This window comes from Cebus imitator, unplaced genomic scaffold (assembly GCF_001604975.1).
Source record: "Cebus imitator isolate Cc_AM_T3 unplaced genomic scaffold, Cebus_imitator-1.0 Scaffold119, whole genome shotgun sequence".
In the NCBI taxonomy this organism is placed as follows: Eukaryota; Metazoa; Chordata; class Mammalia; order Primates; family Cebidae; genus Cebus; species Cebus imitator.
In genome coordinates, this window is record NW_016107434.1 from 2,649,608 (window position 1) to 2,666,399 (window position 16,792).

The 16,792-nt window shown below is 37.8% G+C and overlaps 1 protein-coding gene across 1 annotated transcript in view; it reads left to right on the forward strand.

Moving 5' to 3' along the window:
* AQR (aquarius intron-binding spliceosomal factor) overlaps nt 1-16,792 on the forward strand; it is a 115,508-nt gene that overhangs the window by 20,904 nt on the left and 77,812 nt on the right. Inside the window, exons 6-11 of the mRNA XM_037742364.1 lie at nt 2,049-2,189; nt 4,312-4,380; nt 5,391-5,491; nt 10,065-10,141; nt 12,773-12,837; nt 14,955-15,071. Of these exons, the coding sequence (XP_037598292.1) occupies nt 2,049-2,189; nt 4,312-4,380; nt 5,391-5,491; nt 10,065-10,141; nt 12,773-12,837; nt 14,955-15,071 (570 nt within the window). The remainder of the gene's footprint in view (nt 1-2,048; nt 2,190-4,311; nt 4,381-5,390; nt 5,492-10,064; nt 10,142-12,772; nt 12,838-14,954; nt 15,072-16,792) is intronic.

Sequence of the window (16,792 nt, forward strand, 5' to 3'; positions counted from 1 at the left end):
TCACCGCAACCTCCGCCTCCTGGGTTCAGGCAATTCTCCTGCCTCAGCCTCCTGAGTAGCTGGGATTACAGGCACGCACCACCATGCCCAGCTAATTTTTTGTATTTTTTTAGTAGAGACGGGGTTTCACCGTGCTGACCAGGATGGTCTCGATCTCTTGACCTCGTGATCCACCCGCCTCGACCTCCCAAAGTGCTGGGATTACAGGCTTGAGCCACCGCGCCCGGCCTCAGTATCTTTTTTCGCAAGAAGAGGTATATATTTGTAGTTTTATATGAATAAAAAAATGTTACCAAAACCCAGGCTGGAGTACAATGGTGCGATTTCGGCTTACTGCAACCTCTGCCTCCTGGGTTTAAGTAATTCTCCTGCCTCAGCTTCCCAAGTAGCTAGGATTACAGGCACCTGCCACCACACGCAGCTAATATAGTAGAGACTGGGCTTCACCATGTTAGCCAGTCTGATCTTGAACTCCTGACTTCAGGTAATCCACCTGCGTTGGCCTCCTAAAGTGCTTGGATTACAGGCATGAGTCACTGCACCCTGGGATGTATTTTTCCTTTTAGAAATTTCTAATGAACTGACTTTTCCTTTTTGTGTTGGTTCAACAGAGACTTAATCAGTAGAGATCCAAAACCTAGATTTTCTTTGCCCACCATAAAATAGTCACCTCATCAAGAGTTTCTTCTCTTCTAGTCAGAGTTTTTTAAATGAAAAAAAGAAGTGGATGCCTGTCATCTGTTGGGAGTAAATGGTCTCCGAAGTGAGAAGGTGTTAGTGTCTTTAAGATAAAACCATGACTACTTCTCTCAAATATTCATTAAATGACTACCATGTCAGGGCACATTAGAGCTCAAAATAAACTATGGGTTTTACGTCGATATCAAGAGAGCCTAGGGATTTCTTGAAATTGCTTCAGCTACTATAGAAAGGAAGAAAGAAAATTTTTTGAGCCAGGGAATAATCTGGTCAATTTGCCTATTACAAAGATCACTTTGATGATTAGGCCTTGAAATAGAGAAATGATAATACAGATTTAGATGATAAACACATATTTAGAAAGTAGAATTGATTGAATTTGATAATCAGTTGAAGTAGCATTAGGAAAGGGTGTTATTTTTCAATAACCTTCCAGGCTTGGGCAAATTAATATAATAGATGATGTTGCCATTTAGTAAGGAATAATTTGGAGGATGGAAAACTGTTGAAATTGAATTTGGACATATTCGGTTTAAATTGCCTTTGGAATATCTAGATTAAGAAAATGGAGGAATCTAAGGTTTGAGAGCTCAGAAGAGAAATCTGAACTGCAGATGTATATTTGGGATCATTGGTATTTGGTAGTTGAAGTAATAGGGGAGAAGAATGAAACTAGAACCCTAGGAATATTGCTGTTTGGAAAATAGACAAAGGAAGAAGAGCTTTCAACATGGCAAAAAGGAGTTGAGGGTTAATAAGGGGTCCATAGGACTTGACAGCCATACAGCTTCAAGAGAGCTTGTCTTAGAGAAGTGAGTGAAAACAACTAGTAAAGACCACAGGTTTGGAGTACTTGTCTATGGCAGTAACTAGAATGGAGGTAGATCAAAGAGACTTGAATATATTTACATTATTTACAAGTTAAGAGGAAGGAGTTAATATAAAGCAGGAGAGGCTATCCTTCAGATTAATTCCGGGGTGTAAAGTAGATTTTTGCTAAAGATGTACTTTTTTTTTTTTTTTAAATCAGATAAATTAAAACACTTCAGATCCTTAATAAGAAAACAAAGCCTAAGCTAAATACTGCCATAATCCACAGAGGAAAAACTAAAGGAATTAAAGCCATTATTTTATTAGCTAAAGATTTTTATAACTCCTAGTCCCGTTAGAAACCTGTAGTTGACTTGCCATTAATTATAAGTAAGCACGTGATGTTGCTTTTTTTAATACAGATACAAATGATCTTGTAATTATTTGGTTTTTTTTAACAGACTGCTAAAAAGCCTACTAGGATTTCTTTAAAGCTTAAGTGAGCAAGCCAATTCAAAATGAATTTTTATTCTTTTCAGATTTTTAAGAAGAAACCGGACCATTTCCCATTCTTTTTCAAACACATCTTGAAGGCGGCATTAGCTGAAACTGATGGTGAATTTTCACTTCATGAACAGACGGTCCTACTACTTTTTCTTGATCACTGCTTCAATAGTTTGGTACTTACACTTTAAATTTTCATTACATTTTCAAGTTTTCTTGTTCTTTTAGGTTGAGTTTATATGAGATTACCTCTGTAGCCAATTCTTTATCCATAATAGTGGGGAATAAGGATAATGCTAAAAGCTTGATTTCAGCCACTTATTAGTAAAACCATTTTATAAGATGTGTTCACTTTTTAGTAGATTTGAACTTGATACTTACTTTTTTTCTATCTTGACTCTTAATAAAAATGATTGTAAGAACTGAAACTCCAAAGGGAGAGCACACAAATGAGAAGCAGCAAGAGACTGGTTAATACGGAATTTGAGTAATGAGATCCGTGCCACAAGCTGTGTATACATACGGAAATGTAGTTTCATTACTTTTCATCATGCTTCATGCACAGGCTGGGTAGTCAGCAGGAGAGTTATATTTTGAGTTGTGACTAATAAAGGCCGATTGTAGATGATCTTTGAAAATGTCTTGTGTGATACATTTTCATCCTTCATAAGATTATCTTCTTTTTTTTTTTTTTGAGATGGAGTCTTACTCTGTTGCCCAGGCTGGAGTGCAGTGGCTCGATTTTGGCTCACCACAACCTCCGCATCCTGGGTTCAAGTGATTCTCCTGCCTCAGCCTCATGAGTTTCTGCGATTACAGACGCGCGCTACCACACCCAGCTAATTTTTGTATTTTCAGTAGGGACAGGGTTTTGTCATGTTGATGAGGCTGGTCCTGAACTCCTGACTTCATGATCCGCCTGCCTTGGCCTCCCAAAGTGCTGGGATTATAGGCGTGAGCCACTGCACCTGGCCCCATAAGATTATCTTCTAAAAAAATTAAATATTTTCAGTAATTAATATTTCATTTGAACTTTCCTGCTGTGGTTATCTGATGGTACATACATATTTATCTAGTGGCTCTGCACTGATAATTTTCTTACACCCATGCAGAAGAATGCATGGATCCTGAAGACTGAGTATTAATGGATGGTTATTACCTGTTTCCATGTACTACCTCATATGGATCTTTTAAAGGCATAAAAAAAGACTTATGATGTCCACTGATATCTCTTTAACATTTATTAAACTAAACAGAACAAATAGAAATATAAATAGATGTGATTTTTTTGTCAGAAACTAAACAGAAAAAAGATTTTATTAGTATTAGTAATTTGATGATAGTTTTAACCAACTTGCCAAACTCGTTTATTATTGAAATGCTTTGTCTTTTAAGATACACAGTCAATAATTATTTGAGGTAGTTATGTTCGTTTTATAAAGTAGCTATGAACACTGAATGAGCTAAAACTGAACCATTAGTCCTTGGGGAAATACAGGGTTAGGTTCCTGCAAGCTTTGGTCATGACATTTTTACAACCTGTTAATACGTAGTCTTATTTTATGTGTGTTTCACCACGTTGGCCAGGATGGTCTCAATCTCCTGACCTGCCACCTTGGCCTCCCAAAGAGCTGAGATTACAGGTGTGAATCATCGCGCCTGGCCTCTTTTTTTTTTTTTTTGAGACGAAGTCTCGCTTTGTCGCCCAGGCTGGAGTGCAGTGGTGTGATCTCAGCAACTCCACCTCCCAGCCTCAGGTGTTTCCCTTTCCTGGAAAACTGCATCCTCCACCTCCTGGCTTCAAGCGTTTCGCATTCCTCTACCTCCCCAGAAGCTGAGATTACAGGTGCCCACCATGCCCGGCTGATTTTTGTATTTGATTTTTGTATTTTTAGTAGAGACGGGGTTTCACCATGTTGGCCAGGCTGGACTTGTTTCTTATACCATGAGAGCTGAGAGTTAAGCAGAGTATCACTTCAGTCTCACCTGAGAATGTACACATCAGGCAACTCAGAATTTTGTTTGTGCCATCTGAATGACTGTGAAAGCACATGAAGTATTGATTTTGAGATTACAAATACATTTTTGTTAGTATATGAATTTGCAAATGCAAAATCTGTAAATAATGAAGATGGAGTCTTTTTTAAAGCGTTGAACTTCTTAATATCAAAATATTAATTTGAAAACATTGGTGGCATGTTTTCCCTCCAGGTCTTAAAAAGGCAGTGTACTTCTTATGTAAAGACTTAGGTAGAAATGATGGTATTTATTAACTTGTTTTCTTCATGCCTAAAACAGGAAGTAGACTTGATACGGAGTCAAGTACAGCAGCTTATCTCCCTCCCAATGTGGATGGGCTTACAGGCTGTAAGTCTCTAATTTCAGAATCTTATGAATGTATGTGTTATAAGTAGAAAATGTGGTTTTAGAGTCTATAGCCTTAATCTGGATATACAAGTAGTAGCTAAATACCCCTTTTCTTAGAAAAGCCATTATGCATTAACTTACCATAGATACAGTTTTTACAGTTGTAAAGTTTTTCTGTGCGTTTGATGTTTAACTTAATGTCGGTATTATAAAATGAAATAAAGTGGTATTTGTTGAGCTTGTAGAGAAAGGGGGTTAATTTAGCAAAGTATGGATGAGACTAAATGTAGACTTGAATTTTTTTTTCCTTGATTAGAATATAGAGAGAGCTGTAGGAGAAGATCTGGATTTCACTTAATATTAATGACTTCCATTTTCCATAAAGTCTTTAATGAGTAATATGTGCAGGTACCAAAGCCAAATTAATACATCTTAGGTAGTTTAGTTAAAACTATCAAATTTCAGTGTAATACTTTATTCAGAATTTCATTTCCTGCACATGTGTGTTTCTGCATATACCCAGATATGCAGACTTATTCATAAGCACCAGTTTATGGGGATGAAAACATAAGGCACATATAAATAATTGATCCTAAGTTAAAAAGTGGCAAGTGCCATAGGAGAGAATATGCTAATGAGGCTATTTCCTTATTTACTTGTGGTAGCTGCTTTTTGTGCATTTAGACTTATATTTTTTAAACCTCAGTGATTGTGCTAAGTGTTGATCCATGTATTTTTCAGACTGAGCTTTTTGAGTTTTGAAATAAATATTAATTGATTATTGAGCTTACAATCTTGATTTGTATTTTTATTAACAAGAGCTAGAGTTGAATAATTTTTTAAAATATCATTAATCATTTCTTAATTTTTAGGGTTGTTATGTTGTTTTCAGGTTTTATGACATTGCTCTATTTTGTATTTATAGATTAGAAAACTAGCAAATAGTTGATCTAATCCTTATCCTTGTAAACTTTGCGGTTACTGGTGATTTAATAACATCTCTTCTTCAGGCACGATTGGAATTGGAATTAAAAAAGACACCTAAGCTAAGAAAATTTTGGAACTTGATTAAAAAGAATGATGAAAAGATGGATCCAGAAGCAAGAGAACAGTATGTTGGCAAAGCTTCATTTCACGTTGGCTTATTATGCTGGATTGTGGGCCTTAGATGATGTCGACTGGTTTGTTGTTTCCCTTTATATAGTGCTGAGCCCAATTAACTTATTAATAAGTGCTTTTACTTAGACTGTCATAAGACTATTTTTCATAAAGGTCTAAAGCAGAAACTAGAACATCATGCTTTTCTTCTTTTCCTTCTTTCTGTGCTGCTAAGTATATATAGTTGCCCAGCTGTTTTTGTCCCTATTTTCCATGTCCCCAATGGATTGTTCTCAATTTTCTCCATAATCTTCAGGATATTAATATAACTTTTCTTTCTTTTTCTTACTCCTTCACTCTTAATAATGACTTTTACACACTCCAATCACCATTCATTTATTTAACAAATATTGAATGTTTATTATTTTACCAGGTACTGTTCTAGGCTTTAGGGATACAGCAGAGAACACAATGGAGAGTAATTGCTGCTTTTGTGGAGCTTACATTCCAGTTGAGGAAGACAGCACTGAACACATAAATTGTACAGTATGTTAGATGTGATACATGCTAAAGAAAAGAATAAATCAAGTATAGGAATTAAAGGAGCAGATGAGGATGGCTCTTTTTTTTTTTTTTTTTTNGTCCAGAGGAGGAGGAGGGACATGAACTATTTACATGAATATGCCCTTTGAACTTGGCTCCCCTTTTATTTTTTTGAGACAGTGTCTAGCTCTGTTGCCCAGGCTGGAGTGGAGTGCAGCAGCATGATCTCGGCTCACTGCAACCTTCGACTCCTGGGTTTAAGTGATTCTCCTGCCTCAGCCTCCTGAGTAGCTGGGACTACAAGTGTGTGCCACCAAGATTGGCTAATTTTTGTATTTTTTAGTAGAGACGGTATTTCACTATATTGTCCAGGCTGGTCTTGAATTCCTAACTTCGTTGTGATCTGCCTGCCTTGGCCTCCCAAAGTGTTGGAATTACAGGCGTCAGCCGCTGCGCCTGGCCACTGGGTTCTTCCTAATAATAATGCTTATTAATTAAATAAAAGTCTGTGATAACTAGTGTTTATTTCATGGAACAATGAACTAGTAGGACATAGGGGAAGGACTGGCATGCTCTCAGAGGTTTGTTTCCCTTTATCTCTTTGAGACTAACTTGTCTAACTATTTTCTTACCTCATTTACTCCCTGACTATTCCAGCAATAATATTTTTCCCCTTTATCTTTAATTCTTCTTTTCCACTAATTTTTTTCTCTGCATATATAAACCCACACAGACACACAAACACACGTATATTCTGAGGACATACTTCCTCTGGGCCTATGATAACTTCTTTTGGCACTGTCTTATTTTTTCTTCCTCGTAGAAGAGTATAAGTTAGTGTATACTTAACTTTTGTTCAAGCCTTGGAACTCCCACTTGAATTTTGGTTCTCGTTATCCTACTTTCACCTGAAATTGCTCTTTCTGATCTTACCAGTCAACTCTATCATCTGTCATTTTGAGGATTGTTTGTTTTTTGTGTCATTTCCTTTGGACCCTCATTTGATCCTGTTGATGATACTCCGTTTCTTATATGTCCCTCCTCCTTTCACCTCCATAACGTCTCTAGCTTTTTCTCCGTTTAGATATTTTGTCTGTCTTTCCTGGCACCTACTTCCAGGGTATTGACACATCACAAGGCTTTATCTTTTATTGACTTTTAGTTCTACTTTCCCTTCCCTCCAGAGGTTTATGAGAAAACTCACATTCAGAGAAATAAAGTAGCTTGACTCAAAAGATAAAAATCTAGGATATGGCAGAATAGAATTTAGACCTAGTTCCTTCTGTCTACAAGCATTTTTCCCTTGACCACATTGCAAGTAAGAAGTTAGAATTTGATTTCCTGTATGATGGAGAGCTGCCAAGGGATTTTGTCAATAAAGTGATATAATAAGACTTAAATTTTGGAATTATTTCTCTGGAAGCAAGCAGTAGATTGTAGGGATGGAAGGTAGTTGTAATACTCAGGTAAGAGATAGTAAGAGCTTGAACTAACACAGCAGAATTGGAGGCCAAGAGATAGTGACACAATGGAGAGTTATTTAATGGATATCGGTAAACTGTTGACTCTGAGATTGACACTATCTCATAGTCAACAGTTTACCGATGTCCATTAAATATCTCACTGTCATCCTGGCTAGATGACTGGATGATAGTGAGATATTCACCAAAATGGGGAATGTAAGAGGGAGGGTGTGTTTGGCAGTTAAGAGAATGATTTTCGTTTTGCCTTGCCAAGTTGAGATAGCTACCAGGAGATTGAGATTATGGGATATGTATTAAATGTCACATTTGTATAGGTACATATGTAGATAATAATTGAAGGTATGAGTATGGGTGAGATTATTTAGCGAGGTAAATAAGCCATGAAAGTGGGATGAGGATAAAAGGAAATGAAACCTGGAGTTACACTGGTAGTTTGTGAAAATAGGGAAGAACGAAAAAACTGCATGTCAGAGATGAGTTTGGGAGTGAGGGAAGGACAGTTTCAGGAAGAGAATATTACAATCAGAGCAGCAGTATCCCTTCTTTAATTTTCAGTTTCAATCCATCCCTTTCATAGTATCATTCTAACCAACAGCCTCTTGATTGGGCAAATCAAATGATATTTTTGCAATATTTGACTGCATTTTGGGGGAGGAGGTGGGTGGAATCTTCCTCTCATTACCTCAGTGTGGTTTCATCCTCAGTCTCTCTGGTCCTGACTTCTTTTGTGTCTTTCCACTATGTAACTGCTTCCTGTATACTTCTACTTGGACTCATTGTTACGAACTCATATTTGGTGTAACTAAATAATACTCATTGTTTTTTCTTCCCAAATTCACCCTTTTGTTCAGTTTCTCTTAATTCTCCCAGCCAGTTAGACTTGGAACGCTCCAGTTTTTTGACTAATTATATCCAGTCAGCCCTGTTGGATTCACCTTTTGTCCTTCCTGTCTTTTCTTGTCTAGTCACACTACTGTCATCAGAATTCAGGCCCTATAGCATCTTGACTAAACTACCATAGTAATTTCCCACTTGGTCTTTCTCCAGCTTTCCTACACCAATGTAGCCTCCCTAGCCTTGTTCATAGAATATTCCTACTTACAAGCTTTCAATCATTTCTTAGTTCCCACTGAATAAACTCTAAACTTCTTACAAGGCTTTCAGAAGCTTCCAGCTGTTTCTCACGACTCCTGCAAATCACTGGACTACTCTAGTCATTGTTTCTTAAACATGCCTTTCCTAAGTCCCTTTCCTCTTCACTCCACTTAATTGAGTATTAACCATATAAACACACTTCCAGACCAACTACTTTAGACCATAGTGCTTTCATCTGAATTCCTAGAACACTTGCTCTATGATTTTTTTTTTTTGCAACATCAGCTGTTTATGTAATGATTGGGATATGAATAGTTGTTTAGGATGTAGGTTCTACAGTCAGACTTACCTGGATTCCAGACTCACTTGCTGTGTGACTTTGGGCAAGTTACTTCACCTCTAAGCCTCATCATGAAATCTGGACAATAGTACCCATTTCCGAGGACTGTTACCAATATTAAATGAGATGTGAAGTGTTTAGCATAGCTCCGATCCTGGCACAGTGGATGCTTAATTAATGTCAGGCAGTTTTATTAATTGCATAGTGGCATGTATTACTAATTATGTTTATAGTATATGACTTGTTATTGCAAGTAGATTTTAGCCATACTTCTTTGTATTTCCAGCAGGACTGTGCTTATAGCTATATAATACTTGATACAAGTCTGTCCATTTATTGATGTATCTTAAAGAAGTAATGAATAGAAAATTATTTTTTAAACATTTGATTTTTAGCTATTGTCATACTGTATTATATGTACTTAATACTTGAATATTAAAATATAATATTGTTCCTGTCATTTCAACTACATTAAATGTGAGATTTTTAATGGTAAGGGCAGACTATAAATGGAATTTTGAAACTTCTTTTTCGGTCTAACTTGTAAATCACAAGTGAAAATGTTTGGCCTGGCGTAGTGGCTCACACCTGTGATCCCCAGCACTTTGGGAGGCAAAGGCGGATGAATCACAAGGTCAGGAGTTCAAGACCAGCCTGACCAAGATGGTGAAACCCCATCTCTACTAAAAATACTAAAATTAGCTGGGCATGGTGGTAGGCACCTGTAGTCCCAGCTTCTTGAGAGGCTGAGGCAGGAGAATCACTTGAACCTGGGAGGCAGAGGTTGCAGTAAGCTGAGATCGCACCACTGCACTTCAGCCTAGGCAACATAGTGAGACTCCATCTCAAAAAAAAAAAAAAAAAAAAAAAAAAAAGAAAGCGTTCACAGAGAGAAAAGGAGGTGCTCGCTTAGGTGGCTATTAAGTCAGTAATGTGACTCTTCTTTTCTTTATATAGCACTGTATTTACATAGAAAGAAGAAGCTGGGCATTCAAGTTATAGTTCCAGCTTCACAGAGAGATGAACAGTTGAACAGTGTAGGAAAGCCGTGGTCAACATTTAAAATTTACTTTTGAAATGACTATTTTTCAAAAATAATTGGTCAATGATCTTTCTGATTTTAGAGCCTATCAAGAGAGGAGATTTCTTTCACAACTCATCCAGAAGTTTATTTCTGTGCTGAAATCAGTCCCACTTTCTGGTAACTATCTTCTTTTTTGCTCAGTGCATTTGTGAAATTATCATATAGCTTCCTCTTTGCTATTTACTCATCTCTAAAACTGCTCTTGGAATGATTTTAATTTATATTGGCAAAGTGTATTTCCTCTCCTTTTTAAATGTATTACCAGTCTGAACATTGGGACTGCCGTTAAGGGTTATGTTATGTTATGTTATGCTATTTAGCTGAAACGGAGTCTTGCTCTGTCATCTAGGCTAGAGTGCAGTGTGGCATGATCTTGGTTCCCTGCAACCTCTGCCTCCTGGGTTCAAATGATTATCCCGCCTCAGCCTCCCGAGTAGCTGGGACTGTACATACAGGTGCACACCACCATGCCCGGCTAAGTTTTGTATTCTCAGTAGAGATTGGGTTTTGCCGTGTTGGCCAGGCTGGTCTCGAACTCCTGACCGCAAGTGATCTGCTCACTTTGGCCTCCCAAAGTGCTAGGATTACATGCCTGAGCCACCACACCTGGCCAGTAAACGTCATTCTTAATCTTGAGTTTTTATCAAAAATTTTCAGCTTACTGGCAAAGGAACTAACAGGATAATGACAATAATGTGCCAGTTTAGAATGGGTATGAAGATAGATGGATTACATAGTTAGGAAAGGGAAGGCAAATTTTTCAAAGATTTTAAGAAGGATTGTAGTTTCCTTTTAAAACGGGGTCATTAAGGGTGGGCACGGTGGCTCATACCTATAATCCCAGCACTTTGGGAAGTGCAGATGGGCAGATCACGAGGTCAGGAAATCGAGACCATCCTTGCCAACATGGTGAAAACCCTTGTCTACTAAAATACAAAAAATTAGCTGGGTGTGGTGGGCTCACCTGTAGTCCCAGCTGCTCGGGAGCCTGAGGCAGGAGAATTGCTTGAACCTGGGAGGTGGAGGTTGAAGTGAGCTGACAGATATCATGCCACTGCACTCCAGCCTGGTAATAGAGCAAGACTGCATCTCATACATACATACATACATACTTAAAATAAAATAGGGTCATTAAAAACAGCATGCCCAGATGAGTTGTTGGAAATCTGTGTAGGATAACATCTGTCTAGATGTTAAGATTGCTTTCAGAAGGGAAAAAAATTACAGTATACCTGAGAAAAATAAGAATATATTTGTGTTTGAAATTGGGATAACAAGGTTTCCACATTAGGCAACATGCCCAGAATGACTAGCTAACATAAAAACATGCAACTCTATTCACCAGAGCACAAAACTTGAGCACCATGCATTATTTTCTGATTTTTAATAGGCCATTGCCAGTAATTTCTCAAGACATAAATAAAGATACGGAATTCAGAATTTGCTCACTCTTTTAGTTTGGGAAAAAGATGTTTTCTTTGGCGGTTATAAGAACAAAAGATAGCAACAAAAGATTAGTTTGAATGGACTTAATTTAAAAATTGCTCTTTTAAATTTTGATTTTAAACAACTGTATATGTATGTTTCAGAAAACCTGGGTTCCAGTTCTAACCAGCCTTTATAGTTTTTTACACGTTTATCAGGTCATTTTCTCTAATCATGTTTTTCTTACCTGGGAAATGAAGATCTAGAACAGATGCTTTTAAAGGTTTTTTCCAGCTAATAAATTCTGTAATTCTATTATTTCAGGGTTTGGATTATGGGGATATGCTAGCTGAAAAAGTTCCAGTTAACATTTCCATATATATTAATCACCAAAGTGTTCACATTTCTCGCTTTGCGTTAAGCTTTCTGTTTTCCTGTACACCACAAATAAATGGATTTTTATTTAAGCAATTGTAGGATGCCTTCTATATGTCTGGCACTGGGTGTTAGTCACTGCTGGAAGTCCTTAAACTAAGTAGCAACAGGGAACCTAAAATTATCTTTGTTTTAATTGAAACCAACTTGACAGGATGGTTTTAGTTGGTAAAATGGTAGACTGTTTCCTGACATTAGAAAAAAAGCTTGTACTTTGAAAGAATTTCATGCCCCAAGGTTGTAATTATTTTAAAACAAAAATAAATGTTTGTAAAAATAGTATATCATGCTCATAAATAGTATATAATAAGCTAGTTATTTAAAAGGTATTTTTATTGTTCTTTGTGTCATTGGCATTCTAATATTAAAATAATACATGTACAGTGGAAAAAAGTCATAAAAATCACCTCAGATTAGTTTCAGTGTATTTTAAAGGGATGTGTGTGTGTGTGTGTGTGTGTGTGTACATATACATATGTGTGTGTGTTTATACATATGAGAAAACTCAGAAGTTTAGAATGTAAAGACAGGAAAGTGGAGCAAAAACTGATCTAAAACTGCCTTCTAGTTTTTATCTCTGAGTTTTTTCAAATCTAATTAAATACAGATTTTTAAAAGTTAATACTTTTAAAATATCTTTGCAAACCTGATTTTTAAAATGTGCTTCTGACCCAAGCTAGATGTTTTATTTTCTCACATTTATAGAGCTAAGTGTCAGGGTAAGGCCTGGCTTAAAAAGAAATGTATGTGAGATCCTCATTCTAAATCATAGTCCCATTCTGATGAATAAGAGACAAATGACTTTATTAAATAACTGCCAGTTTTCAGAAACAGCATGCAAAATGGCCTAGCAAGAACATTCTAACATGCTTTCTCTTTTATGTCTAGAACCTGTCACTATGGACAAAGTTCATTACTGTGAAAGATTCATTGAACTTATGATTGATCTAGAGGTAAGAAATCTACAATCTACAGTGACTTTTTTGTTATGTAATCGTTAGGGGGTCTAAGATTAAGCATATGACTATATAAGAAGTATTCTTTTTCTTTTTTTTTTTTTTTCTTTTTTGTAGACAGGGTCTTGCTCTGTCATGAAGGCTAGAATGCAGTGGTGCCATCTTCTTAGCTCACTGCAACCTCTGCCTCTCAGGCCTCAACTGACCCTCCTGCCTCAGAGTCCTGAGTAGCTGAGACTACAGGAGTGTACCACTATGCCCGGCTAATTTTTGTATTTTTTGTAAAAACAGGGTTTCTCCATATTGCCCATGCTGTTCTAGAAATCTTGGGCTCAAGCGATTCTTTCACCTTGGCCTCCCAAGTATGAGGATCGCTTGGGATTTTAGGTGTGAGCTACCGTGCCTGGTCTATATGAAGTATTTCTTCATCACCTCAAACTGGTTTTACTTTGTACGTGTTTCAAGGTGTCACTTAGAGAAGGAAGTCACAAGTAGTTGGCCCTTGAGGTTTTCAAATGACTGACTCATCTACTGTGGGCTGTTAGTTGTAGAAGAAGCATGACAGTATAGTTATTAAACATGAGTCCAGCCGTGACAATTTATTTTGTGTCATACTCTATATGACACAAAATATGCCCCTCATATAGAGTTTTCTATAATGTCTGAAATCACAGGTTTCTAACTGTGCCCAGTGTTTGTGAAGAAAAATATAGCTGCTGTGTGCAGTTTTTTAAAATGGAGATTCTTAAAAAAACAAAAAACAAGATTTCATGCTCAGGTACAGAATTTGTGGCAAATTCAGTTACAGAATTGGTATAGTTCAGATTGGATTGATTTCCTTTCCTTTCTCTTATTAATGTGGGATATTGAAAGAAAATTTGTTCCTTATCTGGAGAAGTAAGGTGGTTTCTTGATATGCGTATTAGCGTATTAGACTAGCAGTCATTCATGAGATCTTTCAAATTCTAGCTTTGCCAGTAACTAATTTATAACTTCTGAGGATCTCAATAACCTCATCTGTAAAATGATGATATTTGATTAGATTAGTGATTTTCAAACTGTGGTATAGGGGAACAAAGGAGAGGAAACAAAGACAGGATTCTCCACATAGGAACTTGTACTTCCTTTTTTCTCAGAGCAGCTCCACTTTTAAACTTACACACAGTACATATTGGGATTTTACGTAGGATTTTGTTGGAAGACTACTGGCCAAGACGATCTGATGATCTGTGAGATTCCTTTTAGTGCTAGATTTTTTATCTTTTTTTTTGTTTTGTTTTGAGACGGAATCTTGCTCTTTGGCCCAGGCTGGAGTGTAGTGACATTAACTTGGCTTGCGGCAACCTCCGCCTCCTGGGTTCAAGCAGTTCTTCCTGCCTCATCCTCCTGAGTAGCTGGGATTACAGTCGCCCATCCCCAAACCCAGCTAATTTTTGTATTCTTAGTAGAGACAGGGTTTTGCCATGTTGGCCAGGCTAGTCCCAAACACCTGACCTCAGGTAATCCTGCCATGGCCTCCCAAGGTGCTGGGATTATAGGCATGAGCCACTGTGCCCTCCCCTTATTTTCAGTTTCATCTTAAAAGTTCTTTTATCATTATTATTATTTTATTTATTTATTTATTTTTTTGAGGCAGAGTCTTACTCTGTCATCCAGGCTGGAGTGCAGTGGCGGTCTTGGCTGACCGCAGCTTCTGCCTCCTGGGTTTAAGCGATTCTCCTGCGTCAGCCTCCCAAGTAACTGGGATTACAGGCGCCTATCACCATGCGTGGCTAATTTTTATATTTTTAGTAGAGACGGGGTTTCACCATGTTAGCCAGGCTGGTCTTAAACTCCTGACCTCAAGTGATCTGCCTTACTTGGCCTCCCAAAGTGCTGGGATTATAGGCATGAGCCACTGCCCCCAGCATTATTATTGTTTTTAAAACCAAAAACATTGCCACTGGGTTTATTTACAGGATGAAGGGACCTCTTGCATTGTGTACAGTATGTCGGAAGGTTGGAGGGTACTTTGTATGTGATTAATACTCAGGAGTTAAATATCAGTAGATTATACTTATAGCTGTGGAATTCTCTACATGTAAACTTACTGTTATGATGTTTGTTTTTCCCAGGCCCTGCTGCCCACAAGGCGCTGGTTTAATACTATCCTGGATGACTCTCACCTTCTGGTTCACTGTTACCTTTCCAATCTTGTTCGTAGAGAAGAGGATGGTCATCTTTTTTCCCAGGTGAGTATTTATGTATCTGAATGTATTTATTGTTTTACTTTCTAAATTTATCTTTTCTTTGCCACGTAACTGGGATAACACAAACTACTAGTTATTTTAAAGTCAGGTCTTAACATGCAAAATGAATATATTCTCATATAGGTTTCCTCTAGTAATTATATAACTTTTTGTTAATTATATGTGATTTTTATTATTGAACTAAATTATGATTTGGGGAATATAGTCACAGATGTTTACATATTTTGACTTTTTGTGAAATATAGTAGCTGATGTGTATTAATTTAAAATGAACTATGTCCCAATCCTATGGCTCTGTTTTTTGTTTTTTTTGTTTGTTTGTTTGTTTTTTTGAGACAGTCTTGCTCTGTCACCCAGGCTAGAGTGCAGTGGCCCCATCTTGGTTCACTGAATCCTCCGCCTCCCAGGTTCAAGCAATTCTTCTGCCTCAGCCTCCCAAGTAGCTGAGATTATAGGCACCCGCCACCGTGCCTGGCTAATTTTTGTATTTTTTAGTAGAGACGTGGTTTCACCATCTTGGCCAGGCTAGTCTCGAACTCCTGACCTAGTGATCCGCCCTCCTCAGCCTCCCAAAGTGCTAGGATTACAGGCATGAGCCACCATACCTGGCCAGCTCTGTCTTTCTATAAGATGATGGTGGCAGATCATTGATAGCGTAGAAGTGTGCATGCTTCTTTGAATAAGGAAGCTGCAAATGCACTTAACTTTGTTGTCTTGGGTAGGAAGACACAGTATTTCACATTTTTCTGTTATGTCATGCAGAAGAAAGCATTTCTTTTTTTTTTTTTTTTTGAGATGGAGTCTCGCTCTGTCAAGTGCAGTGGCACGATCTCAGCTCACTGGATCCTCCGACTCCTGGGTTCAAGCGATTCTCCTGCCACAGCCTCTCGAGTAACTGGGATTACAGGCACCCGCCACTACACCCAGCTAATTTTTTGTATATTTAGTAGAGACAGGGTTTTACATTGTTGGCCAGGCTGGTCTTGAACTCCTGACCTCATGATTCACCCGCCTCGGCCTCCCAAAGTGCTGGGATTACAGGAGTGAGCCCCTGCCTCCAGCCTGAAAGCATTTCATTTTGTTTTGTGTTGTTTTGTTTTGTTTATGGAGACAGTCTTGCTCTGCCACCCAGGCTGGAGTGCAGTGGTCATCCGGGCTGGAGTGCAGTGGAAGTGGCGTGATCTCAGCTTACTATAGCCTCTGCCTTCTGTGTTCAAGTGATTCTCCTGCCTCAGCCTCTTTAGTAGCCGGGATAACAGGCATGCCCCACCATGCCTGGCTAATGTTTTGTATTTTTAGTAAAGACAGGGTCTCACCAGGTTACGCAGGTGATCTCAAACTCCTAAGCTCAGGCAATCTGCCCACCTTGGCCTCCCAAAATGCTGGGATTACAGGCATGAGCCACCGCACCCAGCAGAAGAAAGCATTTCTAACAATCTTTTAATGCTGTCTTTCAATGAGATCTTAGGTGGAGATACATTTTTGGTATGTGTTTACATATCCCCTTTGTTCTTTTATATCTGTGAGCATTCCTCTTACTCTCTTTAAATTTCTGTCTAGTGATTTGTCACATGTATTAAAATACCTTAAAATCTTAATATCTGATCTGCCATAGATTAGATCTAAAAATAATAAAGATTTAATTAAGCCAAAGGGCTTTGATGGCCATGGAGAAAAAAGAATAATTTAGCTTTCCCCATCTT